The 24,918-nt window shown below is 39.5% G+C and overlaps 2 protein-coding genes across 2 annotated transcripts; one reads left to right on the top strand and one right to left on the bottom strand.

The window, feature by feature from the left end:
- Positions 1–2,840: 2,840 nt before the first annotated feature.
- Positions 2,841–9,614, top strand: grk7a (G protein-coupled receptor kinase 7a). Its single transcript, XM_079380291.1, has 4 exons — positions 2,841–3,683; positions 3,838–4,275; positions 6,268–6,548; positions 6,884–9,614. Exons 1-4 carry the CDS (start codon positions 3,087–3,089, stop codon positions 7,215–7,217), a joined length of 1,650 nt encoding a protein of 549 aa, XP_079236417.1. The 5' UTR covers positions 2,841–3,086; the 3' UTR covers positions 7,218–9,614.
- A 413-nt stretch (positions 9,615–10,027) lies between these two features.
- Positions 10,028–23,134, bottom strand: atp1b3a (ATPase Na+/K+ transporting subunit beta 3a). Its single transcript, XM_079379694.1, has 8 exons — positions 22,876–23,134; positions 21,486–21,614; positions 21,247–21,345; positions 20,930–21,117; positions 18,088–18,138; positions 14,049–14,135; positions 12,805–13,293; positions 10,028–10,514 (listed from the first exon to the last, which is right to left on the bottom strand). Exons 1-7 carry the CDS (start codon positions 22,988–22,990, stop codon positions 13,126–13,128), a joined length of 837 nt encoding a protein of 278 aa, XP_079235820.1. The 5' UTR covers positions 22,991–23,134; the 3' UTR covers positions 10,028–10,514; positions 12,805–13,125.
- Positions 23,135–24,918: the final 1,784 nt, after the last annotated feature.

A 24,918-nucleotide genomic window follows, 5' to 3' on the forward strand; every position in this document is an offset into this window, starting at 1 on the left:
TTTATGAAAGAGGAAAAAGTGGGAAATAAAATAACAAAAATTGTTTTGGCCAAAAATATTGTAACAACAACTTGCTCTGATGAAAATGAGACATTATTATTATTATTATTATATTAAATCTTGTCTCAATCAAAGACTATAGAGGACTTTGTCTCAATGTTTTCCAGATGTTGTATTTTTTACACACAACACAGAAATATAACATAGTTTGAAGGACAGAATTCACAAATAAATAAATAAAATGAAATAAAATATTCTGGCAAGAAACAAGATGAAACCAACATGCGAAATGTCAATATCATGAAAATATTTGACATAGGCTATTTTTGTTAGTTTAAAAAGTCATGATTTTACAAACGTGCAAAACATCATAAAAGTGCATGTACATGGATATTGAAGGCATTTAGCAGATATTCTTTCTAAAATGACTCTTCGTGGTTAATTGATTTTCTGCTGAGAGACCTTCAGTGCCATGTTGCTGTTGCTCAGATCTCTGTCCATGTGGAAGAAAGATGTTTATTTTCATGTGTTTCTTCTCGGTCAAAGTTCTTTCCACAATTTTAATGATTTTTACCAGCTCATAATGATTGTAACATAATAACAGTTATCCACTAGAGGGCAGTGTGACTTGTGACATGACGCGATGGATAAGACACTGGGACTGATTGACTTTTAGCATGAGAGCTAAAGCTATCTAATAAGAGAAAGTGGAGCCATTGCCAACAGGCAAACAACTCCTCTGACATCAGTTTTTACATTATTATTATTATTTTTATTTGTTTTAGCTTTACTAGTAAATAAAAGTACTAGACCTCTTTACTCTTAAAATATTTTTTTGTAATATATGGATAATTCCTTAAAGCCAGTCAGTGTAACTGAGCAGATGTATGTAACCATGTACTGCATTTACTGTTAACACTTGACATTCCCTTCCACTTGACATTTACAGGAAATGCTGAAACAAAGCATATTTCAAAAGAACACCCTTGAGACTATAACCTCCACAAACATTAAGCTGAAAACTCTGAACCAATTTGTTAAAGTTATAACATCGTAAAAAAAACATAGTAGACATGCAGAATAATGTCTTTATTAATAATATATTTAATTAACCTGTTAAGACACTTACAAGCAGTGGACACAGTAAATGTGCAATGCTTCATATGGTCATAGATTATATAGTATAAGTATAATGTTGAACAAAACCCTGTTAATGTTGTATTTAGCCATTTGCGCGAGTGACCCGCTGATCTGCTCAGTACTTTGTCTCTGGGTTAAAAGCAGATGGGGGATTGTTAGTCTGTTCTCTCCCTCCACCACCTCTTTAATCCTCTCTTGTAAGAGGAGGTGATCTCCAGGTGAGAATGAAGGACAGAGATGACTGCCTAGCTGTGTCCAATCTAAAGAGAAAAGTGAATATGTGCAGAGTTACCATTTGACAGTGGGTACAGATATACATGTCTATTAATTAAACAAATTTTCTTGGTTCTTTGTAAATATACAGTTTGATACAGAGATACAGAGATCGCTCCCAAATAGTAAAAGAACTGTGTAATTTCTGTTACTGCATGACCTCTGACTGCAGCATAACATCCCTGTCAATATGGCATAACTATAACCAAGTATGGTTCATCTTGATCCTTGAGACTGTTCTAATTCTCATTTTGTTTTTATAATATCTACATTTTTTGTGTATAGCCTATTTTATCTTGTTTTATCTTGATTTCATTTTCTCTACAAACTGACCTTTTTAAAACTAACAAATGGTGTGAGATATAATGTAAAGGACTGTTTGTGAAATGAATCTGTTTTAAATGGTCACCTAGGCTAGTGATCTCTGTATTTCATCACAAAGTACAAAGAAGGAATTAATGTGAAGGGTAATGCTTATTAAAGCAGGTCTAAGAGAGATTGGCACACTGCAGAAATGAGGCCAGTGCAGCAGAGTGCAACTCATGAAGGTACAATGTTTCTACTTACAAACGTCAGCAAAGCCACATAACCTGAACTTACCTGGCAAGATCACTGTAGACTTCAACAAAAATCAGGACAAATAATGATTCATATTTGTGGTCATAATGTCATATTTCATTGGAATTTGTGACACAGGATTATTAACTTGCATTCAGAGTAAATCACTACATCATAAATATAGTACTGATTATTTATCAGCTTTTATTCCTGCATAAATCATATGACATGCTCAATAATAAGCAAAATCTTGCTTTTCTCTCATTAAAGTAGGATTATAACGCCACATGCTTACAATTTTGCCTAATTTTGTGCCATTAACTGACACGTAGTCCCAAAGCATTATGCAAAGTGTGATAGCTCAGAATGAATCCCTGAGTGAACGTACTCCAGTAAAGACAGAAAGCATGTGGATACTTGTAGATACTTACGGCAGATCCTTCTGAATAAATTGTTTTGAAAATTAAAAAAGGTATATTTGACTAAATGATTATGCTAAATTAAAAAAAGGCAAACTGCTAATATTTGAAATCAGTAAGTAAAATTATTCAAAATCATATGATTTGTCAACATATGGACATTAGTCCCTTTCTTTGGTATTTGGTGTGGCAATAGCACATTAGCCATTGGCCTATAAACAACAGGAGAAAGTTTTAGTGCATCCTGCTAGCCTCAGCATTTTGTACGCTCCATGCTGAGCTGTTAGCTCTCGCATTTTTGCTCCTCTCATCGTATCACCATTTATGTTTAGACAACAGAGCCCGATGGCCATCCATTTACTAGCGCTTTGCATCTGCCTAAATATAGTCAGCCCTAAAGCTACTTAGTGGGAGAACCCTCTTATAAGTTCCTTTCCTTGAATAGTAGCTGAGTATAGACCACACAAATATACTTAAGTGAAAATCCCTTGCAGGTATTTAATTCTAAATGAGTAATTACTGGGTTGTCAGTGTGCCTTGGTCTGCAGGTGCGTGTGTCTTAGTGGCTCATTCGCGCCTTGGCTTCGAAGCGAGTCGCACACAAACGCACTGGCAGTAGCATCTTCTAGCCTGATACCGCAGAGCTTCTGGAGCTATCTATTTCTCTGGGGCGACTAACCTGATACAGCCGCCACAATGTGTGACATGGGGGGACTCGATAACTTGGTGGCCAACACGGCCTACCTAAAAGCCCAAGGGGGTGATGACAAGGAAATGAAGAAACGTCGCCGAAGTCTCTCTCTACCCAAGCCAGAACAATGTGCGACTCTCAGGTCGACTCTGGACAAGGAGTTTGATTCCCTCTGCGAAAAGCAGCCTATTGGAAAGAGGTTTTTTCGCCAGTACCTGGATCAAGTGGGGCCAGATTGCAAAGCTGCTGCAGAATTTCTGGATGATCTGAACGACTGGGAATTGTCAGAGGCCGCTGCCAAAGACAAGGCCCGTACGAATATCATCAATAAGTTCTGCAAAGATGGCTCCAAGAGCTCCCTCACCTTCCTGACTGGAGATGTAGCAACCAAGTGCAAGGCGGTTACTGACAAAGATTTTGAGGAAGTGATGGGACAGGTGAAGGAGGCCACCAAAGAGTTCATAAAAGGCAAGCCGTTTACAGATTACCAGACAAGCGAATTCTTTGACAAGTTTTTGCAGTGGAAAGAGTACGAGAAACAGCCAATCACTGAAAAGTACTTTTATGAATTCAGGACACTTGGAAAGGGCGGATTCGGAGAGGTAGGTTCTTTTCGCGAAGTGCAGTCTATTAGCATATATTTTAAATTGTCAACCTTAACTAGGAGGTGCTAAAAATTCAGAGTACATGTCTTAAATCAAAGATATCTTGATGTAGTCTCTCAAACTTAACAATGTCAATCATATACACTTCCAGGTGTGTGCAGTGCAGGTTAAGAACACCGGCCAGATGTATGCCTGCAAGAAGCTCTGCAAGAAGCGCCTCAAGAAGAAACATGGTGAGAAAATGGCCCTGTTAGAGAAGAAGATCTTGGAGAAGGTCAACAGCATGTTCATTGTCAGCCTGGCGTATGCTTACGACACCAAGACCCATCTCTGTCTGGTCATGAGCTTGATGAATGGAGGTGACCTCAAGTATCACATCTATAACATTGGAGAGAAGGGTATTGAAATGGATCGGATCATCTATTATACAGCTCAGATTACAACCGGGATGCTCCAACTGCATAACATGGACATTGTGTACCGTGACATGAAGCCAGAGAACGTGCTCTTAGATAGCCAGGGCCAGTGCCGTCTTTCAGATCTTGGTCTCGCTGTGGAGATTCCCGTTGGAAAAACCATCACCCAGAAGGTGAGTTAATCGCATTTATGCTGTGATCAGTACCGTTAAAGGCACCGGATAACAATTGGGTATGCTTGTATGAGATTAATAGCATGGAGAGTCATTCTAAAACTACTAAAGGAGATGAACAACTTCACATACAAGGCTCAGTTAGCTGCAGTGTCCTTACCTGCACCCTTGGCTCATCGTCTCTTTAAGCTTTTGCATTGGTAGGCCACAGATAATTGTGATTAGGAGGATTCTTCATTAAATTATATTTATTTTCACTCAATTATATCATTATTCATTTCATAATATGCTCTGCATTAAAACTCTGCTGTAGCTAAGATAAGGTTACTTCTTTCAGAGGGCCCACAAGTGCTTCACCTTTGCCCAAGAGGTGCAATAATCACAACTGGGTCTCTATCTCACTACAATAAACAGTGTTATACAAAATAGCATGAAGCTATTTAGTTTATAAGTTTAATAATGTATTGCAGAGTTATTGATAGTAAAATGACAGTACACTAGCAAGTAGGAAGCTTGATGAAATTTACTGATGAAATTATGATTGATGAAAAACTTTACAGAAGTAAATTGAAAGCTCGTTCAAGGAATTATGCCATAGGTAACAAAAATGACCAATTAAATTACTCAGTCATAAGTTAAGGGCTCATTACAGATTTCAAAGGTCTTAATATTTCAGCACAACACAAATTAGGTTAATTGAACCTTTAGTTTTAGAAAGTATCGAACTAAATGGTTGTTAGAAGCTACATTTGTAATGACAAATGGCATTTGTAAAGATACATTTATATTAATGTAGTATATTCATATAACAGAGGGAATATACTACCTTCATTGTGTTGTCCCTCAGCTTTACATGGTTTTTGTTTGGTATTCATATTTTCTTATCATACTTCTTAAGCTCACTCTGGTGGAAAAAAAGGAGGTTGCATATTCAGTGTTGTCCCTCATGACTTGTTTATCTTTGATATGTTGTCAAATGTCAAAATGAAACAACTTTCATGCAGTGACCCTAAGCTTATTATCCCGTGCCCTTCTTGAGTCCTCAAAGCAGGCTGAAGCCCAAGCTGAACCACCAGGGGTTTGGTTGGCTTTACACTCCTGATCCTCTTAGGCAGAATTACACAAATCTGTCTCTGATCAGATAGCCAAAGGCTGGGGACGCGCATGCATTTTATGTTTAAAGGCTTTGTGTTTATCACTGCCATTTTCTTGTCTTTCTTGAACACTTTATTGACTGTTCTTGAAGCCTTGATCTTCTTGACATCTCACAACTTTAAAGCCACGACCCAGCAGTTTGATTTATGTAACTACACTATATGCACAAATTATAGCTTCAGAGGTCTGAAGGTCTAGGTCATTCTAGTCTATGGTAATCTAATTATGTTAGTCTGGCACAATGACCATGCATCTTTTCCCATGTAATCACTACCAAAAAACAATGCTTTTGTCTGGAACATCTTAGTTATTCAACATGATTGTGTTGTTGTAACTATTATCACACCTTAAATCCCCAAATGATTTTTAATCACCCATAATGGTCTGTCTTAAAGCCATGCAAGTAAATTGAAGTGCTCTGCTGTTAGATTAGCCATATAGTGAAAGCATAACGTTGTACACAAAGGTGCACATGTGCATTTGAGCCTAAGAATGGATATCTTTATATAACCAGACTGTCCAGTTCATCACAGTGGATCGGCACATGACTCCTGACAGGTAGTAGAGGATTACAATTAAGCTCCTTCTTTCTGGCAAAGAGAGGAAATGAGGTACAAGCAATAGATAGGGTAATACTTACATAAAATGCTCTACTACTACAATGCTGTTACCTTAATAAACTCCTCTGACAAACAGATATGCTCCTCAAACCATGACAGTTTCATACAAAGGGGCGGTTTTGCATCTTATTTAAACAGATTCCTATGGGAAATTATAATATTAAAAAAGTTCAGTCTGAGCTTTTGTCCCTCAAACCCTTTGCTTCTCTTTTCACAGGCTGGAACAGGTGCATATATGGCACCTGAAATCCTCACTGAAATCCCATACAGGACATCAGTGGATTGGTGGGCTCTTGGTTGCAGTATCTATGAAATGGTAGCTGGCTACACCCCGTTCAAAGGTCCTGAAGGCAAGAAGGAGAAGGTGGAGAAAGAGGAGGTACAGAGGCGCATCATTAACGAGGAACCTAAATTTGAGCACAAGAATTTTGACGCCCCCACCATAGACATCATCAAGCAGTTCCTCAAGAAAAAGATTGATGAACGTCTTGGCTGCAAGTAAGTCCTTCTATCCCTCTTAACCTTCTGATCCTTCAGTGTATTAAAGCAGGATATGTGGACCCTAACCTGTTTGAAATCCTTTACCACAATATTCTCCAATAGTGTCCTACAGGTCAAAGGTATTGTATCAAATTCGTATGCCTTGGCAAAGATGATTTTCTATATATAAAATCCTATATATCCAACCTATATCTCTTCTTTTGGGCCAAATGTAATAATGACCAAAAGCCTTGGTTTTCTTGAACCAGAAAATGGCAATATTGTGAAATGCATCAAACTCCTTTTTCCCAAATGACCAGAGTGTATAATTGTTACTTGTACTATTCTCACAGGGGTGATGATCCCAGGAAGCACGAGTGGTTCAAGTCCATCAACTTTGCGCGTTTGGAGGCTGGCCTTATCGATCCACCCTGGGTGCCCAAACCCAACGTTGTCTACGCAAAGGATACAGGTGACATTGCTGAGTTCTCTGAAATCAAGGGTATTGAGTTTGACGAAAAGGATGACAAGTTCTTCAAGGAGTTTGGCACAGGTGCTGTGTCCATTGCCTGGCAAATGGAGATGATTGAGACTGGACTCTTTGATGAGCTCAATGACCCCAACCGGAAAGAATCATACGGTGGTTTAGATGATGACAAGAAATCGGGCACTTGCACGCTTCTGTGAGAGGACCAATCTAGCCACCCAGTCCAGAATTCACCAGCAAATGCTTTCAGTGGCATCACTAATATGAATGAAACTGTGCTCTGTGTCGAAGAAGAGTGGACCGTGACTGGAAAGAGATGGGACGTTAGTCCACTGTAGCATAGAAGGAGACACTTCAGTTGCACCGCCACATGGTTTGAGAAACACTCTAGACCTTCCATGATGTGGTGGACTGAGCTTTGGACAAGTCAGGGAAGTTCTTCTCTGCAGTTCCTTTATGTCTCGTGAAATAGTCAACCTCCTATCCAACAGGGGGTGCAAGTAAAAGTACTATTCCCTATTGAGAAGATGATAGAAGAGTAGAAGACTACAGGCCACCTAAGGATTTTGATGTAACAATAGCGACTCAATGTAATCGGCTACAGTTTGTGATCAGAAGGCAGAGATGTGTGGACATGCAAAGTGGAGTCATTCTCAAGAAGCAGCGGCTTGCATTTCAAACATCTCCTGCCTTGCCAAATCACAGTTTATTTGTGGATTAGTTCACTGTGCACTAGTACACAATTGGCATCTACTGTACACATACTCTTTGTAAGACTTTAAGAAGCTACTGAAGGTCAGGCCCAGACGGAATCTACGGAATTCGTCCTCGTTTTTTGAATTCGGAATTCTGTGGAAAGTTCTACAAGCTTACGGGTAGCTGAAAGCAAAATTAAATAAGCCAAAGTTCCTCCACCAATCGATTTTCCAAACCATTTGTCCTATGTAGGGTTGCTTGAGCCTATCCCAGCATCTCAATCTGTAGACAGGGAAAGACCCTGGAGAGAAGGCTAGTCCATCACAGGGTCAAATTTGTGAAAATGTGTAACAATATAATTGTGAAGGATGCAAAACTGTTGTAATGGTGGGCGTTCCAATTGCACAGATTCCATGTGGGCCGGCTTGTTGTGACACATGTAAACATCTACATGCTAACAAAGTGCATTTGAATGAATTGTGTAATTGTTCAACAGAGCTCCAATGATCTCTGTTGTGGAGAATTGTTAACTCATGACCTCCATGCTTGTGATCTTTGATAGCAGGGCTTTTCTGATTCTGCACCTTGTGTGTATAAATATGTACATATAAATATGAATTAATTAATCAACATATATTGTTAGCTCTGAAATAAAATCAGAGCTTGATTGTTTAGCATTTAAAGGTAATTCCATTTGTGTTTTATGATCATATCCCATCATGACAGAGTGGTAAATATGTGCACAGGAAACAGCCTTCCTTTACAGATAAGTTCAGCTGAAAGAGGTCAGTCCTCAAGGGCTTTGGCACTGTTATGTCTGCTAAATCCTCACCAGTTGCGCTATGTAACCAAGGTGGAGGTTATGACCTCTTCCAGTCTTCAGAGGTGTTGCTTCTATGATGCTGAGCAAGAGCAAACAACTGTTATTGTGACATAAAACTGACCAAACTACCCGTCTGCAAATTAATAATTTGTTCTGTTTTTGCGTTTTTACTGTTTGCTAGGTAAGTAATAATGACTGAATCGTCATAATTGTATATAAGGTTTGAGAATGATTCTAAATAGAAATTTCAGATATTCATCAGGGGCATGGATTCAAAAATGGATCAATAAAATGTTTCTTTCTTTTACAGATTTACTAATTAGCTTTTTCCCCCTCCCATAACACTGGTGCTTGGTGCTAATTCAGTTTCAAAGCAGCAAATTCAGAGGTCTCCCATTATTTCTGGTTTGAATGTGTTCCTGAGATAAAGTGTAATTCCTCAAGTAATGCTCAATGAAAATTTAACCATATGCTAACCTGTGCAAGAGTCAAAATCTAAAAATATTCCCCAGATTAAGGAGTCAAATCACAGACTGCCTGAAAAGTTCTGGGCTGAATTCAGAACACCACACTTATCTTGTAAGGCGATAATCTGGTTTATACTCGCGTACTTAAATCAACCTCTAATCCTTGGATCCTCCAGTCTGATTTGCTGAACCAAGACAAGTCACTCTCACCAGACTTACCAATTTATGATCTCCACACATAAATGAATCTGCTTCCCGCATTCAAATACTGTTACATCACTTCTGAGCTTTATTAGGCAATGTACATGTAGAGATGGTGTGTATATTACTATTAATATGCAGGTCTGCTTAGTTGTTGAAAGTCAGAAAAGTCTTCAGCCGGTAAAGCTAAAGACCCTGTTAAGTCAAACAGATCCCACTCCTCCTTCTGTGAATCAATATCCACTAATGCGGAAAATAAGCTTATGTGTGTAAGAAGCAGTGTTAGTAAGAGTGTCTCTTCACATCTACAGGTAAAAATACACGTTGGGAGTTTTGATTTTGGCATGTTTGTCAGTAGTCAGAGGAGTTCTCACACTTTTAATAATAATAATAAAATTTTATATTTCCTGAAATATAATAGCAGCTTTATATTTTAATAATGCTTTGTGAAAAACATATTGTTTTCAAAATAATAACTGGGACCTTTATATATTTATCTGTTTTTATATTATAATTTATATTGTCACAGACCAAAGCAAATTATTATACTATCTGGAAATTACTTGGCAGTGTATTTATTTCTGTATAGACCTTTTAAAATACAAACCAGATTAGTTTTTTATTAATTACTGTTTAAAACCGAGCCTGTCAATAGAATAAAGTAACTGTGATTAATCAGCCTTAAAAATTCTAAATTATTAAGTGTGTGCTAAATAGATGATTGCATCAATTACCTGAAACATTGGCCATCTTAAAAGACCATCTATGTACAGACTGAAGCAGATTCCCATGTCTGTGACTAAATGTGGTCAACTAATCAGTTGATGCAAACTGCTGATTTATTGATAGCTGTTGGCAGGAACAGACAGTGCTATGTTTGGTTGAGCACTGTGACATGTTTAAGGTAAACTAATATAATATGCTTTTAGACATTATATTCTAACACCATCATGTGGTACGTTCAGGATATTACAGACAATTTACAACCACCGCTTCCTTGTTTTCTTTTTATTTGTCAAAATAGCATTTGTACCAAGATGTTAAATGGCTCTTAAGGCATCTGCATGAACGAGGATCCATGCAGAGGTTATGAAAATCATTTAGGTTACAAATTTGCTCTTTACGTATTTCATATTTCAAAAATGTGTCAATGTCACTTTTGTTTTACATAAATCTTATAGCAATATGACAATACGATCATTAAATATATTCACATAGAGCAACACAAACACAAAAACACCAACTAAGGGTTAAGATAGCGACTAACCCGTTTCATCAATCACAATGTAAACAAAATCCCTTTAAGGGTACTGTCAGGGAACTGTTGTGTGTCTGTCATGTGTTCCTGCCCCTTGTGCCCATATTTGGTTTGTTTCCTGTCCTTGTCATATGTAATCATTAGTTAATTCTTGTCTAGCCGTGTTCGTCTCGTTATCTATGATTTACCTGTGTATATTAGTCCTGTCTGTTCCGTTAAACTTTGTCTGGTCTACTCGTTACTCCCCGGTGTTCCTGTCTGTGTTTTGGTCCTGCCTTGTCTTGCCCTGCCTTGATGTTAAGTAAAGACTATTATTTGAGTTTATATCCTCGTCTGCGTGTTCCTGGTTCCTCCCTCGTGTGTGCACCGTGACAGAAGACCAGACCTAAACAGTAAGCGGCGCCCCTTCACCTCGTTTTGTTTTCCGTTTTGAAAAGTCTTTTGTTTGTTCCTGTTTTTGGTCTGTCTCTCGTGGCATGGAAGTCGCCACTCGACATCCCGCCTTAGCCCACTGCAAGTCGGCGTGGGAGTTCGGCGGGATCGCCGCGAGTGTCGCGAGTCCGCTGGCCGCGAGCCCTGCAGTCAGCCGATCGCGGGAGAAATTCGCCGTTGTCCGCGGCTCATCCAACCCGCCGATCGTGGGAGATATCCGCCGCCGTCCGCGGCTCCCAGCCTGCCGCTCACCCAAGTCCGCCGTCCGTGGGGAAAGCCAACCCACCGTCGGCGGCTTCCCCAAGTCACGCCGCCGTCCGCGGCACACCGAGCCCGCCGTTCGCGGGAGTTCACGCCGCCACCTGCGGTTCACCCAAGTCCGCCGTCCGTGGGGAAAGCCAACCCGCCGTCGGCGGCTCCCCCTGTTCACGCCGCCGTCCGCGGCTCCCCTGTGCACGCCGCCGGTCCGCCTCTGACTCAATGCCCGCCGGTCCGCCTCTGACTCAATGCCCGCCGGTCCGCCGCTGACTCAAGCCCACCGGATTGCCGCTGACTCAAGCCCACCGGATTGCCGCTGACTCAAGCCTGCCGGTCGCCGATACCCTCTCCGTGGATCAAGTCCCACCCAAGTCCGCCGTCCGTGGGGAAAGCCAACCCACCGTCGGCGGCTTCCCCAAGTCACGCCGCCGTTCGCGGCTCACCGAGCCCGCCGTTCGCGGGAGTTCACGCCGCTACCCGCGGCTCACCGACCCCGCCGTTCGCGGGAGATCACGTCGCCGTCCGTGGGGAAAGCCCACCCACCGTCGGCGGCTCCCCTGTGCACGCCGCCGATCCGCCTCTGACTCAATGCCCGCCGGCCAGCCTCTGACTCAAGGCCCACTGGATTGCCGCTGACTCAAGCCCGCCGGATTGCCGCTGACTCATGCCCATCGGCCGCCATGACCCTCTCCGTGGATGAAGTCCACACGTCACGGCCAGGAGTGCCGTATGTATGTCTCGTTGTGCCCACAGGAACATTTTAACTTACCATGTCTTGTCCATGGAGACTCGTCTGGGGCAGGCGGCTCCTTGAGTTGTGGCCATGGAGGCCAGTCGCAGCCGCTTGCCCCCCCTGTCGCAGAAGTGGAGGAGGTTGCTGAGGGACCCTGTGAGGGCCCCTGACTCCTCGTCATGCCCAGAGGAAGCCTCAGCTTCCTAGCCAGCCCAGGAGGGCTTTTGGTTCCTGTGGGATGTCCTGTCGTGTTTGTCTGACCCTGGAGGGTTTCTGTCGTGTCTTGTACTGTTTTGTCTGTCTAGCCCCGGAGGGCTCCTGATACCCCCTGGATTCCCCATGGAAATTTTGGGGGGGGGTAGTAGAGCTCTGGGTGGAGTGGGTGGGCCGAAGAAGGATGCCATGGCCACAGTTACCACCTGCCATGGCCTCCTGAGCTCCCTGCTCCGCCATGGGTCCTGTCTGTCTGTTCCGCTCTGGAGGTCCCCGTCCTGTGGTCCGTGTCTGTCCTGAGAGGCCTCCAGAGCGCCCACCCCCCCCTCCCCGATGGAACTGTTAAGGCTCGGGACGAGCCTTTCGGGAGGGGGGAGTTATGTCAGGGAACTGTTGTGTGTCTGTCATGTGTTCCTGCCCCTTGTGCCCATATTTGGTTTGTTTCCTGTCCTTGTCATATGTAATCATTAGTTAATTCTTGTCTAGCCGTGTTCGTCTCGTTATCTATGATTTACCTGTGTATATTAGTCCTGTCTGTTCCGTTAAACTTTGTCTGGTCTACTCGTTACTCCCCGGTGTTCCTGTCTGTGTTTTGGTCCTGCCTTGTCTTGCCCTGCCTTGATGTTAAGTAAAGACTATTATTTGAGTTTATATCCTCGTCTGCGTGTTCCTGGTTCCTCCCTCGTGTGTGCACCGTGACAGGTACAACATAATGACGTTAAAGAATTCAAAACATCTAGGGAATGCGAGGCCCAGAGTTAAAATACAATTAGATGTTCAAAGACACTCTTGTCTTCAGCAGGAGGAGGTGCTAGATAGAAGACTAAACCGGGTTCCTGTGGAGACACGGTCAGTAGGATTCATTAACAGAAATCAATCAGTCATGCCTGTCTGTGGAGAGTTAAATTAGGTCCTTGAGACCTGCTGAGGACCAGCAGGACATACAGTGGGGGTTTAAAAGGAGGACAGGGACAACAGGGAGAAAAGTAGTGCAAGTTTCACTTTAGCGTCCGCACCAGCAGCTGCTTTATTCGGACACCAGGACACGGAAAGTGACTCGACCGAGAAACTTATCACGCTCGTCGTTGTTTTTGAGGTTGGAGCCCTCTACCTTGCACTCTAAAATCAGCTCGGAGTTGTAGTCTTCCTTCTTAAGAAACAGCTTTACGGCAACCAGAGGCTGAACATAACCCTCCTATAGATGACCAGAGACAGAAAACCAAGGTAAAAAAATGTGTACTTCAATATACACACTTAAATTAAGATGTAACACTATATTGTCATTCTATATAGTATAATACTATTTTTGTTATCTTATAACTATACTATTGAAATTTTGTATCATTTATGAATTCGCCCCATTCACTTCCATTGTACATGCCTCCATTGTAATTCTACGTTTTTGAAGAAATTAACAGACAAGTGGATTTTTTTTTGTGGTAATCAACATTGTTATAAATACTAATGACTGACCTTAAATGTTATTGAACCTGGAACATTCCTTTAAAGGAATAGTGCACCAAAACAATTAAAATTCGCTGAACCCTCAGGCCATCTAAGATGTAGATTATTTTGTTTCTTGAATGAAACAGATTTGGAGAAATATAGCATAATATCATTTGTTCACCAATGGATCCTCTTTCACTGGAGAAATCGTGATGATAATGGATTTGTTTATTACTTTTTGCTTCGCAAGACTTAATTTATGGACTTTGTTTTGTGGATTATTGTGATGTTTTTATCTGCTTTTTGGACTCTCATTCTGACGGCACCCATTCACTGCAGAGGATCTATTGGGGAGTAAGTGATGTAATGTTAAAATTTCTCTAAAACGGTTCCAATTAAGAAGCAAAATCATCTGCATCTTGACTGGCCTGAGGGTGAGTACATTTTCAGCAAATTTTCATTTTGGGGTGAACTATTCCTGCATGTTCTGAGCTCTATACTTACATGTGTTTTTTTCCCATAGTAAGGAAAGTACATCCTATCAATAGTCCCCTCATGGGGAAAATACTGCATCTGGAGAGGTTTACCACTCTGAAGAGAAAGAAGAAAATACCATCAGACAACTGAAGACAGCAGGCTGTCACTGGGTGAGAGTGGATGATGCAGTTTGATGTAGTTCTAACAATAACATATGTAAAATATAGCTGCAAGCAGCAATGACGGGGCCAAGCATTCCAGCGGCAAAATGAGGAGCTAAGCATAGCATGGAGCATCAGACCAACTCCAGAAATGAGTAATCAAAGGCATTTACAGATTATTGTAGTCCAAATGGCTGGAAAATCATTTAAAACTACTAGTAATAAGATTGAATGACTTTTCACTTTTGACCAACAGGTGGCACCGTTATCAAATCGATGAGGTGTGTTCTATGTGAGGTGACAATGGCACACACAAAGTTTGGTGTCAATATGCCAAAGCATTGCAGAGATACGGCCTCAAGTGTCATTTTGGCGTCATGCCTCAAATTCATTGTTGTGGTATGTGAAAACTGTTTTGTCTATCAACACAAATTCCATAACTTTTTGTCAGCATGGACTGAAGATGATATGAATCGATTTTGGTGAAAATCGGACCAACAGTCTAGGAGGAGTTAGAAAAAGTAGATTTTTAAAGAAAATCAAAAGGGTAGAGAGGAAGTTTGGCTGACTACGGCAACATTGGTATCGCTGTTCTGAGCAAGACCCAAGGAATCTATTAATACAAGTCTCATTACAATAGGCAAAATTCACAGAAAGCTATTAGCATTTATTTGACATTTCATTGTAAAGTTTTACCACAAGGTGGCACTGTCTTAAAACAGTTTAAGTACTTTCAGGTCATGGTCTCCATGGTAAATATAAAGTTTTGTATTGCTACACCAATGCATTCGTAAAATATAGCATTTTATGTCATAAAACTATTATAGTCAATGGTAATTTCATGTTTTGTTCAAATATAGCGCCACGAAGAGGCACAATCCCACCAAAGTTTGTATGTGTCCTTAGAGTGTGCCCATACATATGTGTCAAATTTGGTGAAAAAATCCAATTTTGTTTTGGAGTTATAGACATTTGTGTGTAAGTAGATGAAAAATGAGTGACTGCCGACATTTTTGTGCCACTTACTATCAAAATTTTGGCAATTGGGCATTAGTGTAAGGTGGTTTCGTGTCGATCGGAGTAACGGTTTCAACAATATTCGCAAATGTTTTTTTAAGCGCTACAATGCAACGTAGCACAAACCATAAGCCAAAATCTGGCAAGTTTGATATCGCTGGACTCGGCAAGGATTCAGGAGTCTAAAAATGTAATTCTCGTAAAAATAGGTCAACCCCACTCAAAGTTATAAGCATGTGAATATTAGATTTTATCACTAGGTGGCGCTGCCTCAAAACTTCTCAGGCTCCTTCAGGGCATTGTGCTGATTACCCATACCACGTTTCGTAACGATATGTTAATGCGTTTGTAAAATATAGCATTTTACTACAAAATTCAACATAGCCGATGCCCAAAATGGCTGACATTGGGAAAATGGTTGGACTCGGCATGATGCACCGAATCTAAAGAGACCAGTTTTGTGATTTTTGGCCAATTATTCACAAGTTATAAGCAAAAATATGCATTTTTCATATCTCCTGACCACTAGGTGGCACAGCGCCGAAACACTGCAGGTAGCCTCAGGTCATGCTTGTTATAAAAAAATGGCTGCCCACTGCTCCGGGTGTGTGTTCACTGCTATGTGTGTGCACGTTGGATGGGTTAAATGCAGAGCACGAATTCCGAGTATGGGTCACCATACTTGGCAGCCATGTCACTTCACTTCACTTATAATACACACCAAGTTTCGTGTTGATCCGTCAAACCCTTGCGGAGATATAGCCTCAGATCCATTTTTGCATGCTTTTCGGCGAATTCGTTAGTGTGGTATTCGACAACGCTTGGACGAATCAACTTGAATTCCATAACTTTTTGCCACCATGGTCTGTAGATGATCTGAGCCAATTTTGGTGAGAATTGGACGAACCGTCTAGGACGATTTCGACAAAGTAGGTTTTAGCGAAAAAACTAAATCTTACGATTTTTGAATTTTTGACTTAATTCGACAAGGATTCAGAGGAAAAAATTATTTTCATTTTGTGGCTTACAGTTCAAAAGTTATTAGCATAACAAAATTTTAATTTTGGACTAGTGGTGGCGCTAGAGAGTTTGAGTTAGAGACTCCAAATTTGCTGTGGTTACTATTGACAGTATCATCTATCAGTGTGCCAAATTTTACAACTTTCCTGCAAGCGTTTCTGTGGGCTGCCATTGACTTTCCGGCGGAAGAAACGGAAAAAGAATAATAATAAGAACGCTAACGATTACAATAGGTGCTTACGCACCTTCGGTGCTTGGCCCCTAATCATCCATGACATATACAGTAGCAAAAATACATTTGAATGCAGAGCATAATGTATCCCAGCAGAGAACAGACAAAGCAGATTGCTGCTTTGGACAAAACAAGCGCTAGAAGTCATGCTGCTGCTTTGCCATGCTAAATGAATTAGTATTTGTTCATTAGCCATCTTTCTTGATCAAAAGTAGTGGCTCATTAAGAAAATGTTCAGATGGTAACCATTGTGATAATGGACAACTGATTTTGATTAGGGATGCGAGTACATCAGTACCACATCAGCTACACTCTTAAAAATAAAGGAGCTTCACGATGCATTGGAAGAACCTGTTTGTAACCTAAATGGTTCCCTAAAGAAGCTTTAACATCTGAAGAGCCTTTCTGTTTCACAAAAGATTCTTTGTAGTGAAAGAAGGTTCTTCAGATTATAAAAAGGTAAGAAAGATTCTTTAAAGAACCTTTGACTGAATGGTTCTTTGTGGAACCAAAAATGGTTCTTACTATGGCATTGCTAGAAGAACATTTTGAAGCACCTTTATTTTTAAAGGTGTAATATTACAGATATGTAATTGTGCAGCTCACATTCTCTACTTTTTTTATACCGCCATCTGACGCTCAATGTTACTCAATAAAACACTAATAATTGAATAACACTGTAATTTAATCTTTAGCAAATCACAAAAAGACTATCCATTTTTCACACTGTAAATAATAATGTTTATGCGTAGCATTTGAAATTACTGATTTTAGTTTTTATTGGTTTATATTTTGTTTATTTCATTTCAGTTTAGATTACATTAAATATATCAGGGTGCATCCCTAATTCTGACAAAATGTTGTGGCTTGCAGAAAATTTAAGGTAAGGAATGATAAAGCATATAAGAGACATGCTCGATCACGGTAGATGCAAACGAGACACCGGGAGAATGACAGAGACCAGTGATCTTACCCATCACTTCACAAAGGAGTTCAACTGGCAGCATGCAATTGAGACATGAGAGATAAAGAAAAAAGGGAGGGAGAAAAAAAAACACCCTTGAGAGAGGATGGAATAACAATTAGAAATCCAAGCAGGAAACACAACAACATATAAATCAAACTTTAAAGCTGAAATGCACAAGAAAATTGCAGAAATACTGGCAACTACAAACACCCAACACTGTTTTGCTGTTTTACAGAGCAACGAAACACCCCAAAATAATCAGACCTTTGATTTGCTAGTATCTTACAATTTGACTGGCCATGTGATTTTTACATTCGTTATATCTTGTTATGAACCCTCAGTGAGCAAACCAAAGCCATAATAGCCAAAACAATAATGATAAAGGAAAATGGTTAGGTAGACAAGAAAGTAATTGTTGGAGAATACTTAGAAGACCAGGCATGGACCTTAATTGTGATTACTCTGAGAAACAGCCAGCATGGGGTCTTAATCTCTTAAAGTTGTGTTGAGGCATTTGTGCCGTTTTAGTTTTAAATTGCAGCTTTAAACCACATGAAACACCACAAATACAAACATATACATTAGTTATGGTCTTATACTATATCTTAATATCAAAATGTAAATCATTCTTTATTTGGCACCCCTATTAAACAGGTCTACTTTTGTTACCTTTGATGTGCAGTTGATGTATGGATCTCCAGCTGGCTTAAGACCAATGATCTGAGGGTTAAGAATAACACAATATCAGCCTGATTTACCCTCAGTAAGTCAATAAGTCGATATGAATACCCAAACACGTTTACTCTTGAAGACAATAGTTTGGTAGTGCATAATTCATTTAGAATGACATGCTTTGTATCTACAAAAATACAGTAAAAACAGTAATATTGTGAAATATCATTACTATTTTTGTCATATCATAACTATTTATAACTAGTTATATCATAACTATTATTAACTATTTATATCATAACTATTTTCTATTTTAATATATTTTAAAATGCAATTTATTCCTGTGGAAATCCAATTTACTCCAGTAAACAGTTGTGTGTTGTCTAATATATTTTGTGGCAATTATGATACAAATTTTCAAGGTTTCTTTAATACATAGAAAATGAAAAAGAACAGCATTTATTTAAGGGGTGGTTGACTGTTTTTTTTTTTCTAGGTTTGATTGTGTTTATGGGGTGCAGTGCAGTCTAACATGTGTTAATGCTTCGTTTAAAAAAAAAAACCTTTACCTTTATTCTACACCGCTCTGTCCCTTCTCCTATAGAGAATGGGAATCTACGTCACGCCGCGTTGGATTCTGCCATGTTTTAGGACACACTCAGGAGCACACAGTGTAAACACACGCAAATCACCACAGAAAAAGCTGACCATTTACTATATTTTTTTGAAAATCATCTTACATACTCTTAGAATAAAATGGACTAATATGTAAATCTCTTTAAATAAAAAAATTGCTCTGTGGTTTGTCTGAGAGGCTGCAAATATGCATTATTCAGTCTCCTTCACTACAGAGGTAACGTTACTGATATTGGTTAGAGTAGCAAAACCATGGCTATTTTTTAAAGGGGAGAATACATAGCTATATCTCAAACTGTGGATCATTTATCATTGTTATATATTGTCATAATGCCCAGTAAAACTGCTCAATGTAAAGAATTAAGCCATTATAGAGGTAACAGAACTTACTAGGCTGCTTTGAAACTATCTGTACTGTGGATGCCATGCAAATAAATACCTTGACTTGAATGAACCAAGATGAAGATTCCTTACTATTAGAGATACCAAACAACGATGCAAGCGATCAAATAAATGAATGAATGAAACTTAATCCGTACAAACAAGTGGCTGGGTATCAAAGAGCTGCCACAAGATAACATTTCCATATATGATTTTCTTCTATTTGTAGTGTGAGGGCTTACAGTTTAATGCAAATCACTGTATAAATCTACAGAGATCAATTATTAAGCCACATATTTGAGTTGTTTACCATACCGAGGTAAGGTTTAACTTTCATCCGAGTTCTGTAGTGAATGTAGACATTTTATATTATTTTGTTTGATTCAACTTAAGATCACGTTGAAATGATTAACGCTTACTGTGTCATCATAGCATTGATCAAAAGCAGAGGTATTTCATGATGCAGACATTGATCAGGGCTATGACATAGCCCTTATCAATGTCTGCAGGAAATACCTCTGCTTTTTCAGCTTTCTAACGTTGAAAAAAATCCAGTTTTTCACACCGGCCATGCAAAGGGCTCTGGCAAATGATGTCAAGTGAGCCTTAACCACTCCAACGCGGTCCTAAGTAGAATAACATAAACATTAAATAATATCAACCTTCTACATTCACTATATTATCCAGTCTCTGCTGTAGCTCCCAAGACCTAATTTCCCAGAATGCATTGCTGCTGTGACATTCCCAATCTCTATAAACACGCTGATCATTTCCTGCTTTTATGAAGACCCTCCCTCAGAAATAAGCAATGCGCTCTGATTGGTTAGCTAGTCCAGTGTGTTGTGATTGGCTAAACCGCCTCTAGTGCGCGTCTAAACGTCCCCCCCTTCACCTCAGGGGCATGTGCTCCGGTTGTATTGTAAACAATGGCGCCGTTTATATTGCTTATCAATTTGAGCCCAAATGAGACGCTGAGGATATTAGTGAAGAGGATCGCTCAGAACCTGTGCAAGCATGGCTCTTAATGGTATGTTTTTTGTTTGTTGTTGTCCCATACTTTTAGATAATCTGTTATTTGTAAATGCTGCTGCTTCTGTTAGCTTTTAATATACAGTTTTATCCTGAGTAAAGCTTCAATACAGTACGGCAACCGCACGCGTGTCCATGTATAACGCTTCTCATAGCTATGTGAAAAAATTGTATAAATGGAACAGTTCATTGTTTGAGCTGAGCTGGTGATCTGGATGAGAGATTGAAGAGAGAGAGAGAGAGAGAGAGAGAGAGAGAGAGAGAGAGAGAAAACATTGATTTCGAAACTAGTGAATCCATTAGAATCGTTAGAAGAAAAAAAAAATCGCGATTCATACGTACACCCCTAGTTTTCTTCTTCTTCTCTAAAGCAGCGCCAGCATGGCCTCGCCCCCTTTGTTGCATGTTCCCGGGAGCGGGGGTTGTCTGGGTTTGTGATGTCACAAACCCAGGAAGTAACTCGTTGTAGTCCCTACGAGCCGTTTTTGTAGGCATTCAATTAAACTGCCAGAATAAAAAAAAAAAAACGATATCTCCGTTTGCATTGAACTTTCAGCGATGCAACTTTGCAGATATTGTTTATGCTCAAACAGCAACATTACACGCTAACTATCATTAAAAAAGTGTCAACCACCCCTTTAAAAATAAAAACACATTTGTAACATTATAAATGTCTTTGTCACTTCTGATCAATTTAATGCATACTTGCTCGTTGCAAAATAAATGTTTTTTTTTTTTTTTAATCATACTGACCCCAAAACTTTTGAACAACAGTGTATGTAAGGTTACTCACCCTATTCATCTTAACAATAACACATGGCTGTCCTTTAGCATAGCCAAAAGTGGGGTCCTCCATCCCAGAGCAACGCTGCAGTAAACTCCTCCTGAACTGGCACACCTTCTTCTGAGGTTCCTCATCCTGCTCAGAGTACTGACCCGCCATACACAAGTCATTTTTGGCTTGTTCAGAGTCATTATACTCTGGAAATGGAAAACAGAGAAACTATAAATATACAAGTACTATGCAACCAGATGAGAAATTATATTTAAAAAAAAGAGGGGAGGGGGGGGGGGGGGGGGGGGTTGTGAGGCAAAGAGTAGAGCACTTACGATGCAGAAATGATTCTAGATGCTGGACATACTGGCCATATTCAAGAGGTTCTGATCTGTTAAAAACTATATTCAAAGAGTTTGGCCTGATAGCCAACCCTGCAAAATAGAAAAAAGTTAGTTATACTTTTTTTTAAATAACTCATAGCTGAATAATATATACAACTTGAAATAGCCCTTTTAATTTACAATCTTCAATTCATAATTACTATCAATGTTTCCAAAACTGAAAAACTCACCTGGGAACGCAACCCGATCTCGATACTTTGGTGTGTCTTCATTCAGCGTCTGAAGCATCGCCCACATAGTGAAGACAAACATAGCAGCCAAGAAGCCATAGAAGACCAAGTAAAAGAGGAGGATGAGACCTGAAACACAGTAGGCTACTTTTGAAAATCATTTTCAAGCTGAGCCGAAGCACAACCAAAACAATGTTTTTCCACAAGACGCATGCACTTTTTTAACCGATAGAGGGCCAAAAGGTGTTGTAAAGCCTTCATTCATTTCAGTGATTTAAAAAAAAAGATGTTAAAATAAGTGTGGAAATAATTTTGCGTGTAATATATATCAACTCATTAACTCAAATAATGCTATTTTCCATCCAGCAGTTGATCGTTGTCGCTCAAAAATAATCAAATGTGTCATTTTCACAGAAAGTTTAGTGAGGCGTGAAAACCCCAGGCCTGACGACGTCACGGCGCTCAGCGACGACCCTTTGATGTTACCGACCGCTCTGACGTCAGGTCTTTCTTCAACACGAACGAGAATAAATGGGTTTCTAGAAAATCGGGGTCGTTATTTTGACTGGGTGAAAACTATTCATTCTGCAGGCCTTTAATCATTTAGACTAGTTTTACTAGCCAAGACAGTCGGATGAATTAAATAGGCGTAATGGGCCTGAGGTCAATGAGGACAAGAGAAGGTTAATCATGGCACGAGCCTTTCTCTCACATTAAGCAGTAAGCATACAGAGTGTCTGATAATATTATTGTTTTTAAGGATACCATCATGGAATCAGCGCCTGTTTTCGGTAGATAATGTAAACAAGAGCCTTCCTTTAATAAAACAGATGTACGTAGATTGAAAACCACAGTCTGGAATAAAAATATTTTTTTGCCTAATGATGATTATTATTAGCATCTACAGAGGCTCATTTATCTCACCACAGGGAATTTCAGCTCACGCGCAACATGGACGTAGTCATTTCCTTAAAAATAATGTCATTAAAGCACTGCTGTCGCTTCTATGTTCTATAGCTAACATCCTCATATTGATTCAGAATTTATTTAATTTACAGAAGATCTGCTTGGACCTGGAGATGTTGAGCATTGAGCATCATATTTATTTATCACTGTAGATTATTCAAAACACAGACGAGAGAAGACACAAATCGCCACTAATGTCATCAGTGAAAGAGTTGATGACATCAAGATGTCGGAATGGCTAAAAGATAACGATCACTTTCCTCAATTTCATTCTTCATTCATGACCCCAGGGGGGTCTTCATGCTTTAACGTTAAATGCTGAACAGTTTTCTGCAACAAAATCCGCACTATATGCTTATTTCTGTAAAATGCACATTTCAACACTTGCATGAAAGATGCGTTCACAGGGCTTGTGTCAGCTCACCCCAATTCCTCGCAGTCCGACCGAAGAATTCTCCAGTTCTTGGATTGTAGATCACGTCTTTCCAGCTGTTCTCGGGCTCTTTGCCCTCCGCCGGGGTTTCGCTCTTTTTAGACATGCTGGGATGAGGTGATGTGACCTGGTCTGAGGAGGCTGAACTCAGGGGGCTGATGCCCTGATGAACACCAAAGAACCTCTGGCGTCTCCAAATGCACGGCAACGCTCCTGATGCCAAACCTGACCGACAGCAGCACTTTATGTTGTGGGGGGGAGGGAACGAGGGGGCAGCGCTAATGCGCATGCGTCAGCTATGCGACCCTGAAGTTGTTACAAATTGATTGTGAATTTTTAAATGCCGGAGAAGCTTGGTGTTTGGTGTTTCAGGAAGTAGCCTAACAAGATGAATTCATTTCCATATACATAGGCCTATAGTGGTTATGTGCATGTCAAAAAAAGGATACACTAATTATAGTAACAACAGCAATAATAGACCTAATGATTATTACTTAAATGTTACTTTTTGTAGGTGTTGGGATGTTGTCATTTAATTTCAATTACAAAATGTGTTTAGTTTCTTATTTTAAATTTCAGATAAAGTTGGCACCAAATAAATGTTTACATGTTATGAAACACATGACACTCATTCTGAGATTCTGTGAAGATGAAATTCAACCATTGACTTGATTGATAGATAACCTTTGATTAATACGGTCTATAATTTTTGAAGTACTAAGACTGAAATAGTATTTTCTTGTAAAACCTAATGGCTTTATTTGCTACTTCAAAAATGTAAACACGGGAACAAAGAGAAGAACTGCAAAAATGAATGCTATTGCCATCACTATTCTTCAGCTTTCTGAGTGCAGCTGAGCTGTAATCAGGCAGTGCTGTTAATCAGAAGCAAGATCTCAGTAAACACAGATTACTTATGTAACACAGAAAGAAGAATTTGTTAAATGGGAGGGTGAAAGGGTTGTGGCAATGTACCCTGCTGGAGCTGTCAAAATAAGTTTGTTGAACTCTTGAATTTCTTAAAGAAAGAAGACCCGAATCTTGAATCTTTTTCAAGATTCTTCTGATCTCGTTACATTTAAAATCAAAGGCGATTCCATCTGTGCATTATCCTCCAAACCACAAATTTAGTCCAAATCACGTGGTCAGTTTAAACATTTTTCATGTATTATTTGAATTAAAATGACAATTGTCATAAGAAATCAATGAAAATCAAAAATGGTCAAATAAAAAAGACATCTGAAAACAAATACCAACAGTATCATTTACAAAACATATTAGGAACGTACTGGGATTATTAAGTAAAATATTGGAAATATCTTTTAAAACAGAGAAAGAATAAGTATAGTGTGTGTAAGGAGCTTTCAAAGTTTGGATCAAGTCTGTATGAAACAGACAAGATGCTTCAGCAAGAAATGCACATCTGTCAAGCCCTGTTTGAGTGTTTTGTTTTGTTTTTACGTGAAGCTAAAAGCTAAAAGCTAACATTGTTCAGTGTCTTACTTGAGGTTAGTTGAATAAACAATTTCAGATCATTCATTTGAATAAATACTGCTTTTCATTCATTTTCAATCTGTCACAATTGTCTTTTCTCATTATGTGCTTCTGAAGTGTTTGTTTAAGTTACAAAATGTATAAGTCTGCAACAAAACAAAAACATGAAAAAAATTCTCAGAGCCTTATCAAATACTGCCTCTTACTGGTCAGTAGGTCTAGAAATAGCATACAAACTCCTTGATAAAGATGACTGTTGGATTTTTACTTTGTTCTTATATTGAGAAACAAACTTGTCAACTTGATGGCTGGTTAGTTTAACTTTCATAGTTTAATATTGCAGAAACAGAAAAATGTTTGTCAAAACAGGTCAATTTTAATGTATTTTACTTTAACGTCTTTGAAATGTCCTTTAACCTTCCCTTTCCGATACAGATTTACAAAGTGAATAATTATTTTTTAACTATACGTTTTGTTTTAGCCAGAAAATGTGGTAGTAATTTGAATGATTTACAGGCATTAGTGTTCTTGTTAAACTAT

The sequence above is a fragment of the Barbus barbus genome, assembly GCF_936440315.1.
Source record: "Barbus barbus genome assembly, chromosome: 26".
NCBI lineage: Eukaryota > Metazoa > Chordata > Actinopteri > Cypriniformes > Cyprinidae > Barbus > Barbus barbus.

What these genes read in the sequence shown, in the direction of transcription:
- grk7a (XM_079380291.1), top strand. Translation starts at nt 3,087, where the DNA reads ATGTGTGACATGGGGGGACTCGATAACTTGGTGGCCAACACGGCCTAC. An exon ending in GAAAGGGCGGATTCGGAGAG is followed by an intron (nt 3,684 to 3,837) that starts GTAGGTTCTTTT and finishes ATACACTTCCAG; the next exon opens with GTGTGTGCAGTGCAGGTTAA. An exon ending in GAAAAACCATCACCCAGAAG is followed by an intron (nt 4,276 to 6,267) that starts GTGAGTTAATCG and finishes CTCTTTTCACAG; the next exon opens with GCTGGAACAGGTGCATATAT.
- atp1b3a (XM_079379694.1), bottom strand. Translation starts at nt 22,990, where the DNA reads ATGTCTAAAAAGAGCGAAACCCCGGCGGAGGGCAAAGAGCCCGAGAAC. An exon ending in TCGGACTGCGAGGAATTGGG is followed by an intron (nt 21,615 to 22,875) that starts GTGAGCTGACAC and finishes ACTGTGTTTCAG; the next exon opens with GTCTCATCCTCCTCTTTTAC. An exon ending in AGATCGGGTTGCGTTCCCAG is followed by an intron (nt 21,346 to 21,485) that starts GTGAGTTTTTCA and finishes TCTATTTTGCAG; the next exon opens with GGTTGGCTATCAGGCCAAAC.